This window comes from Myotis davidii, unplaced genomic scaffold, assembly GCF_000327345.1.
Source record: "Myotis davidii unplaced genomic scaffold, ASM32734v1 scaffold16, whole genome shotgun sequence".
Classification (NCBI taxonomy): Eukaryota; Metazoa; Chordata; class Mammalia; order Chiroptera; family Vespertilionidae; genus Myotis; species Myotis davidii.
Window position 1 is genome coordinate 647,966 of NW_006287821.1, and position 9,999 is coordinate 657,964.

Below are 9,999 nucleotides of genomic sequence, written 5' to 3' on the forward strand. Positions count from 1 at the left end.
CTGCCCAGCTACCATCGCTAGCTCCACCCCTACTTCCTGCTATCACTGGCCAGGGCGACAAAGGCGCCCAATTCTCCGATCATGCCTGGGGGGCAGGCCCCCAGGGCCGCCTTTGCCCTGCCCCCCGGCTCTTAGCTCCCCCATGGGTTTTCCTTCCGATCACTGTCAGTGGCAGGGGGCTTCTTCCTGCTTTCCCTTTCGCCTCCCTGCATTGTGCCTACATATGCAAATTAACCGCCATCTTTGTTGGCAGTTAACTGCCATCTTAGTTGGCAGTTAATTTGCATATCACCCTGATTAGCCAATGAAAAGGGTAGCGGTCGTACGCCAATTACCATATTTCCCTTTTATTAGTGTAGATATGATGTGTATATTTTCAGTGAAATGAAATATTCTAAGCTTTGTATGTGACACTATAATTTAAATGTGGGGCCTTTGGTTTTCACTTAATAGCCATGCAAACTATGAGAACTTGCAAATAGAATAAAATGTCATACACCTTTTGAAAATAAATTCATGATTTTACTCAGAAATCACTTAGCATCTGCTTTGTCTCAAGAGTTATACTATGACATGGGCCTATGATTAGAGTGTTTGTAATATAGTGGAGAATTTGAATATTAAATTAAGGTATGTCATGTAATAATATTAAGTGCTTGGGTAATTAAGGTGCCTCCACTGCCTGTCTGTGTGACCTTGGGCAAGTTACAAAATGGAAGTATCCATTGCCTACGTCATAAAGTGTTTTTGTTTTTTGGACAGTAAAAGCAGTAACTGTTGCCCCCGCCCCCCGCCAAAAAAAAAAAAAGTGGTAAGCATGCCAGGAAATTTTATCAAATTGTAGCATCAGTAGACAAGTAACTGGTATTATTTAGTGAATGCTGTAATGAGGGAGAGATTGTGTTTATCTAAACTGATCAGAAGGGATGTTTGCATTGATACCTATACAGCATGAACAGGTGATAGATGAAAACTTTAAATCCCCTTTAAATAACTAAAATATTAATGCTTTTTTAAAAGAGGAAAGTAAAGCATGCATATTCCATTTGCTCAATAGGGCTCAACCAGTAAGATAGCTGCAGAATATGGAGAAACTGTGAAGGAAAAGCTTGCTCGACAACAGCAGCTTTATAAATTGCGCTCTCAGTGTGAAGTAAGTACTTTTGCCATTAGATCTGAGGCAAGTCAGAGGTAACTCAAATGTTCACCCAAATGATATCTTCTTTTCTAAAGAACACAATTTTTTTTCTTTCAATGTCTGGTGACTTGAGCAGAATTAACTGAAATTGTATTTTTCTTTGAGCAGGGCTTTGAGAAGCAGTTGAAAAAAGTGATATTTCGGTTGCAAGAAAACCATGTACATATTAAAAAGAGAGATAAAATTATCGCATCTCTTAATCAACAAGTGGCTTTTGGAATCAATAAGGTTTCCAAGTAAGTACAAATCCTTTTAAAACAAAATTTTGGGTTTGCTCCATAGTGAACAGCCTTTAAAAGATAATCATAGGTGCCCACTAGGTGGCATTGTGACTGCATATTAGGAACTGCCAACCACAGACCGCACTTGCTTGAAAACCATTTCTATTTTTGCCTTGCCAACTAAATGGAGAAATAAGCAACTGCTCACTCTATATATCAAGCTTTTCATGTATTAGATGAACAAATGTGAAGATAATAGAATTTCATGAGGAAGATAATTAACTTTCAAATCATGATTTTAGTTTATAAAAATGTGATCAATGCTTGACCTTTTCTTTATAACATATGATAAATATATTCCTCAAAGACATCATGGAATCAGTTGTATGTTTTTTTTTATGTTGGTCCCTCAGAGTGTTTGTGTTCCAAGACCAAGAGAGTTCAAATAGATTAAATTCCTGGAGACTCTTCACAACTGCACCAATTTCATTTATCTTATAACTTTAAGGATTAAATGCCGAAGACTAAAAATTTTGACTTAATAGGAAAAAACAAGTGTCTTTATTTTATTCTAATAATCACTGCCTCCGATGAGTATTAAAGAATAATATAATTTAATTATTTTAATGAGCAGTAGTACCACAAGACACCAGTCATCTAGGAAGTCTAATTTATTTTTAAATACATTCTTATTGATTTCAGAGGGGAAGGGAGAGGGAGAGAGAGAGAAACACCATTGATAAGAGAGAATCATGGAGTGGCTGCTTTCTGCATCCCCCACACCGGGATCAAGCCCACAACCTGGGCATGTGCCCTGACCGGGAATTGAACTGTGACCTCCTGGTTCATAGGCCACTGCTCAACCACTGAGTCATGCTGGCCAGTCTAGGAAATCTAATTTGAAATCTTTCGCAGTTCCTAGATTGCTAATAAGGAGAATAGGTAATTTCTAGGAAATAGTCTTCAAGTGAGGAGTCCAAAATACTAATTGTAAAATTAGAGAAATACTTGGCAGAAATTTAGGTCTTGAATTTTTCCCTATATATCATCTCATCCATCCTGAATATGTTTTTAAGAGCTGATTGCCATAGCTCTGGCAACTTAATATCAGTTGAAAATACTTTCAGGTCTGTCCCTGCTGGTCTTAGAGAGATCCTTCAAGTTCACAAGTAGGTGAGTAAACTAAGATAGCATGGGCAAACTAAGCACTGCAGTCATTTAAGAAGGATTCAAAACTTTGTCTTTTAGCCTGAAAGATAATGACCAATCCAGAAATGTGTTACATAATACTAGAGATCAGTAATGTAATGTCATGCATGCAGATGAATTTCCTCTCTCCTTCATAATTTGAGGATATCCCTTCTCAACTCTGATAGCTGACCCTAGGCACCCTTATATGCTTGAGACTACAGACAGATCACTTTAGGGGATATATATATGTTCACTCAATAAGCATTCAGTGTTAAACATTCACCAAACATTTAAGTACTAACTGTGAGAAGAATTATGTAAGGCATATGTAGAGGATACCAAGACGTGTTAGATATTAACTGTTAGCTAGTAGAGAGTATAGGTTACATAGGGGATTAAAATTACGTATAACAGAGGGACTTTCAGTTTCACTAAGATGTAGTTGCTCCATTACTTATAAGTCCTCCATCTTACAGTTAAAACACCCTGGACCTAAAAGAACAAATAAACAGGAAGACTCTGAGAGGTGGAAGAAGGAAGCAGACAGTCTGGAGATCTTGGACTTGAGGAATTATACAGCAGTGATTTTCCTTATTGCCTCCCATATATCCTAAACAAGGTGCTGCAGAGACTGCCAACTGCCAATAGGCATAGGGTGAAAACTCCAAGGAAAACCTGTTCCCTCTAGCCAAACGAACAGGAAAAGGAAAATATAACAACTAAAAACCTTCTTGGCACTACCCATCTACTCCAGCCAAACACCAGCAGCCCCACACCACTCCTTGGAAGAAGATAGTATGCTTTGACAAAAGCAGATGGCAGGAGTCAGATTCCTCTGCTGGGGTAGCAGTACTGAGCAAGGCGGTTGATCTTGCATTCTCCACCAGGAGGGAGCAGATACTGCTCATTTCCTTTCGCACGATAGCATCAATGTGGTCCATCTATGAGCTAAGCCTCTACCTCTACCCAGCATCTGTGGACTTAACAAACTGATTTGAGGTGGGACTAGTCAATGGTAGGTTTTATCCCTACTTTCCCTATGGGAAGCTGAATCTCCACCACTGGTGTTAGTCTCCACCACTCCTTTACCCCCGTCTCCCCAGTTGGTGCCAAAGCTCTTGCCTCTCTCTATCAAAGCAGTGTGAATCGGCCCTTGTACACTTTGCTAGAAATAGGAAAAGATCAATAGCAGTAGGCCATGTGTGCATATTATAATACCTAGTGCAACAACTAAGAAAGCTACACAGAGATGGAATCCTAAAAAAATGTTCACATAACCCAAAAGAAGGTAAGAAAAGAGAAACAGAGGAAACAAACAGAAAACCAATAACAAAATGGCAGACCTAATCACTAACATATCAATAATTACCTTAAATATACTAGTAAATGGTCTAAATACACCAATTTATAGATAGATACTGGCAGAGTGGATTTCAAAGATATAACAAAAAATGTGATAAAATAATCACTATTTACAAGAAACTTCAGTTTCAAGATAGGTAGGTTGAAAGTATAAAGATGGTAAAAGATACATTATGTAAACAATCAAAACAGGAGTGTCTGTATTAAGGTATATTAATATGATAAAATAAGCATCAGAGCAAAGTAAGCTACTGGAGACAAAGAGGGACATTACTGATGATAAAAGGATTAATCCACCAGGAAGGCACCAAAACGAAGTTGTATGTACCAAAAACAGCGCCTTAAATATATGGTGCAAAGCCTGATAGAACTGAAAGAAATAGAAAAATGTACAATTTCAGTTGGTGACTTCAACACCCTACTCAGCAATTTATAGAACTACGAGACAAAATCAACAAGGATATAGACCACCTCTACAATACCATCAACCAACAGGATCTGATCAATATTTATAGAATAATTCACCAGATAACAGCAGAATCCTTATGCTTTTCAGTAGCCACAAGAAATACACCAAAATAGATGATAACCTGTACCATAAAACAAACCCCAGTAAATTTAAAATAATTGAAATTATGCAAAGCATACACTCAGATCACCTGGACTCAAACTAGAAAACAATAATGCTAAGATAACAGGAAAATTTCCAAACACTTGGAAACTACTTAATTATTTATACTTTATATTAAACATACCTAATTATCCCAAGGGAAATAAAATACATTGAACTGATCTAACATGAAAATACAATATGTCAAAATCTGTGGGACACAGCTAAAGCAGTTCTGAGAAGAAGTCTCAAATGAATAATACAAGCTCCTACCTCAAGAACACAAAAAAAGAAAAGTAACCAAAATAAGCAGTGGGAAATAAAACAGATTAGAAACAAACAAAAAACTAGAGAAAAATCTATGAAACAAAGCTGCTCCTTTGAAAAAATCAATAAAATTGGCAAACCTCTAACAAACTGACCAAAAGGGAAGACACAAACCCCACCATCAGGAACGAAGTAGTGATGTCTCTACATATACTGTAGACATCAGGGAACTCTGCTGAGTGAGAAATCCCAACCCCAAAGCTTATCTACTGTATGATTCCATTTTTATTACTACATTTTTTTAAGTGACAAAATTTCAAAAATGATAAAAATGGAAAACAGATAGTGGTTTAAAGGTTATAAGGAGGAGATGAGAGTGGAAAGGAAGTGGATATGGCTCTAAAGGCAAAATGAGGAATCCTTGTGGTGATAAAACTCAGTATCTTGAACTGGATGACTGTCAGCATCCTCGTTATTGTACTATCATTTTGTAGGATATCATTGCAGGGAAGATGGGTAAAGAGTACCTGGGTTCTGACTGTATCATTTTTTACACCTGAAAGTGGATCTGTGATTATCTCAAAGAGTTTAAATTTTTAAAAAGCACATAACTGTCAAATGGAGCAGTATTTTATAGGGATTTTGTTGCGATAAGAAAGAACTTCATTGAAGACATAATATTGAGCCTAGGCTAGGTAAGATGAGATGGGAGAAAAGACAGAGTGCATCTAGGCAAAAAACAAAACAAAACAAAGAGTATGAGCACTGTGTGTTCTCATAAGCTTTTGAGCCTATTTTTAACTTTGATCATATCTCAAGAGTATGTGATAAAAACATAAATCTTTAATTGTAGAATGTTGATTTCTTTCATCTTAGGATGTGGTGTTTAGTAGGAAGCAAAAAATAAACTTTTTTTCTTTGTCTTAAATCAATGCCAGTACTACAGTAAATGTTTGATAAATACTTATTGATGATGATTGCAATTTTAACAGTTTTACAGAAAAGTGACATTTTGTACAAATTTCAATAAGCACTTAATAAATGTTAAGAAACTGCTGTCAATAAAGTCCATATAATAAACTTAATAGCCAGCCAGAATAAGCTTGAGAATTTTAGATCTTTTAGAAAAGAAAATCTAATTCTCCCCTATCATGTAATTCATGAGAAAAATAGGATTGAAGTTATGACTGCCTGAACATATATAGCTGGTTCATATCCAAGCTTTATGATAAGAACTAGGCATACCTTACCCTCTATTACTTACAAATCCAGGTCTTCTGTATTCCCTAGCAGCTCTGTCAACTCTTATCACCCACTGTAAACTGGAACTGGGTAAAATATGGATGTATCAAAGGAAAGGAAGATGCCAGTTTTAGAAATCTTACTACTTTCCAACTCTCTCTCTATTCTCCTGTTTATTACAATAACAAAGCTTGTATTTCTTTTTTTAAAAAAAATATATATTTTTTTGATTTTTTGCAGAGAGAAAGGGAGAGGAATAGAGAGTTAGGAACATTGATGAGAGAGAAACATCGATCAGTTGCCTCCTGCACACCCACCTACAGGGTATGTGCCCGCAACCAAGGTACATGCCCTTGACCAGAATTGAACCTGGGACCCTTCAGTCCGCAGGCCGACGCTCTATCCACTGAGCCAAACCGGTCAGGGCCAAAGCTTGTATTTCTTATTATTTACTTCAGAACATGACCTCTTGTATAAAAATAGATCTGGTTTCTTTCATTACATTTTCAGTCCAATAGAACATTGATTGTAAGTTCTATACAGCTTCTATGAAGCTTCGAGTAAAGTTGAGTGGATAGTCCCTAAAATCAAGTAGTGAGCATTCTAGCCAACATTTAAAGTCATTGTTTTAAGGCTTTACTATTCCAATAATTTATATTAACCAATACTCCTATGTATCTCAAATGTCTCGCATATTAGAAACTTAAAAAAGAAATAACACTTTTGCTATAAATCTCTTCATACTGAAGCAGATTAACAGGGCAATATAAAAGCTTGGTTGTGAAGAGAAATACAGCAGCAGCACAAGGGAGGAACATAAAAAATGGGATGTAAATATATGTTAACCAAAAAGTATTACTTTGCATTTTTCTTAATAGCTTCTTGCATATGAATTTTAAGCTATGGCAGATTATGTTTTCTGATTTATACAAAATTTTTATCCAGATTTCCCATGATTAGTTTATATGAGTGATTCCTAGTTTAAATTCATAGTCCTTATTAAAATTCTTACTTGAACATAGCTTTATTACTTCTATATTTAAGGTCTGGTTTCTTTCAGACTATAAGTCTTTAATAGTTTGCATGACTTGATATAATCTCTTTAAGGAACTTTAAGTTCTCAATCCCACTACAGGTCTAGGCCAGTGGTCGGCAAACTGCAGCTTGCGAGCCACATGTGGCTCTCTGGCCCCTTGAGTGTGGCTCTTCCACAAAATATCACGTGCGGGCGCGCACATACAGTGCGATTGAAACTTTGTGGCCTATGCGCAGAAGTCAGTATTTTGTGGAAGAGCCACACTCAAGGGGACAAAGAGCCACATGTGGCTTCCGAGCCGCAGTTTGCCAACCACTGGCCTAGGACATCAGAAGTTACCATCTCTGTTTTCTAGTGGGTAAACTGAAGTACAAAGAACTAAAGACATTTTTCCGAATCACTGAGCTGGGAATGCAAGATAAAATAACTCTTGTTGCTGGCTTTCTAATTTATAGCTTAGTTAAAACTAAAGAGTTAAACTTAGTTCTTTCTTTGTGAAGTCAGTAAATCAGACATCAGAAATAAGATATATTTCAGAAGGTCTTGGTATCAGAGTTTAGTTATTTTCAGACTCAACAATTTGGCCCAAAATGGACATACTTAATCCTTCCTCATCTATAATGACATAATTTCTAACATTTTATGACTTTTTTCTTTGCTTAGATTGCAGCGTCAAAACCATGCTAAAGATAATGAGATCAAGAATCTTAAAGAGCAACTTTCCATGAAAAGGTACAAACAGCCATTGCTTTGGTTTAGTGCACCCTCTCTGAAACTTTGTATTTCACTCAGCATGTTCTGGCTAGGACAGCCATATAATTTATCATCCAACCTGGGGCACTATGAGCCTGAAAATGAGCAGTATTCATAATAACTGAAGCAACAGGTATTAACTAGAAGTGTCCTAGACAAATTCAGAGGTTATGCTCACTTTAGCTCTGGCCCTAGAAAACTGCTGAGAGAATAAATCAGCTAAATTATTGTCTCACATCACGCTACTGTCAGGGACTAGAGCTTATTGAGTTCTTATCTCTTTAATCAATACAACTGGGTGTGACTGCTTTATGAAACTGACTTAACTTTTGTTCTCATTCATAGATTTGCCTGCAGGTAATTTTTTTATAACAGCTTTTTTGAGATCTAATTCATACCGCATAAAATTTACACTGTTAAAATATATAATTCATTGGTTTTTAATGTATTCCAGAACATTTTTATCACCCTGAAAAGAAACCCTGGATTCATTAGAAGTCACTCCTCATTCTCTCTTCCCCAAGCTTCTGGCAACCAGTAGTCTTATTTTTTGCCCCTGGATTTGCCTATTCTAGACATTTCATATAAATGGAACCATTTAATGTGTGATCTCTTGTGATTAACTTCTTTCACTTAACATAATTTTTTTCAAGGTTCATTCGTGTTAGAGCATGTATCTGTACTCATTCTTTTTGTGGAAAAATAATATTCCATTGTATGGATATACCAAATTGTTTTTCTTTTCCTCAGGTAATGGCAATTTCATTTGTTTTCATTTCGGGCTATAATAAATAATTCTGTTACAACATTTGTGTACAAGTTTTTATGTGGGCATGTTTTAAATTCTCTTTTGGTGATATACTAGTATATGTAAGAATGCAATTGCTAAGACATGTGGTTAACTCTGTTTAACTGTTTGAGGACCTGCCAAACTATTTTCTAGATCAGTTCACCATTTTACAATCTCACCAACAATGGATGATAGTTCTGATTTCTCTATATCCTCACCAATACTTATTGGATTATCGGTCTTTATTTTACCAATTGCAATGGATGTGAAGTGGTATACCATTGTTCCTTTCATTTGCATTTTCCTAATGGTTAATTTTGTAGAGCATCTTTTTATGTGCTTATTGGCCATTTGTTTGTCTAATTAGAGAAATGTCTATTTATATCCTATGACCATTTTTAAAGTTCAATTATTTGTGTTTTTACTGTAGACTTTTAATTTTTCTTTGTATGTTCTCCATACAAAACCCTTATCAGATATTTGCAAATATTTTCCTCCATTCTGTTGGTGTCTTTTCACTTTTTTTGTTGTTTTTGTTTTTGTTAATCCTCACCCAAGAATATTTTTCCACTGATTTTTAGAGAGTGGAAAGGAGGGAGAGAGACAGAGAGAGAGAAACCTCATGTGAGAGAGGCACATTGATTGTTGCCTCCCGCATGCACCCTGACTGGGCCTGGGGATCAAACCTGCAACCAAGGTACATACCCTTGATTAGAATTGAACCCGAGACCCTACAGTCTGCAGGCCAATGCTCTATCCACTGAGCCAAATTGGCTAGGGCTCTTTTCACTTCCTTGATGATGGCCTTTAAAGTACAAAAGTTTTTAATTTTATGAAGTCCAATTTATCTATTTTTTGTCTTATTCTTGTAGGCAAATTTTCTATAATATTCAATGCTATAATAATTCTTTTGGACATTTTATGATCCCTCCCACAAAACACTCTCACCTTAATGGTATTAGTAATATATTTATTTATCAAGCTTCTCTTCAGTGTTTGTCAGATACTCAAGTATCCAGATGTTTATAATAATAAAACACTGAGGATAGCTTTGGTGAAAGTTCCCTTTTACCATGTTATATTTCCAATTAATTGTTTCCATTTAAGACAGTGGTTTGTATTGCTCTGGAGTTCTGGAGCTCAAGGTGAAAATGAGATAAGAAAAAGAGAAACCTTACAGGTAGCCATTTTCCATAATGTCCTTGATAATGTCTTATCATCATCTCCCTTCCTCTTAAGCTGTAGGATTTGTTTTCATTCTGAGGCATTGAATGTAATAACATTAAAATGCTTTCATTCAGTGCCCTAACCGGTTTGGCTCAGTGGATA

At 36.2% G+C, this 9,999-nt stretch overlaps 1 protein-coding gene across 3 annotated transcripts in view; it reads left to right on the top strand.

The window, feature by feature from the left end:
• Positions 1 to 9,999, top strand: part of DZIP3 (DAZ interacting zinc finger protein 3) — a 139,335-nt gene that overhangs the window by 86,340 nt on the left and 42,996 nt on the right. For all 3 annotated transcript variants that reach the window (XM_015561230.1, XM_015561228.1, XM_015561229.1), the window contains 3 exons: positions 1,058 to 1,153; positions 1,307 to 1,434; positions 7,791 to 7,859. In XM_015561230.1, the coding sequence (XP_015416716.1) occupies positions 1,058 to 1,153; positions 1,307 to 1,434; positions 7,791 to 7,859 (293 nt within the window). The remainder of the gene's footprint in view (positions 1 to 1,057; positions 1,154 to 1,306; positions 1,435 to 7,790; positions 7,860 to 9,999) is intronic.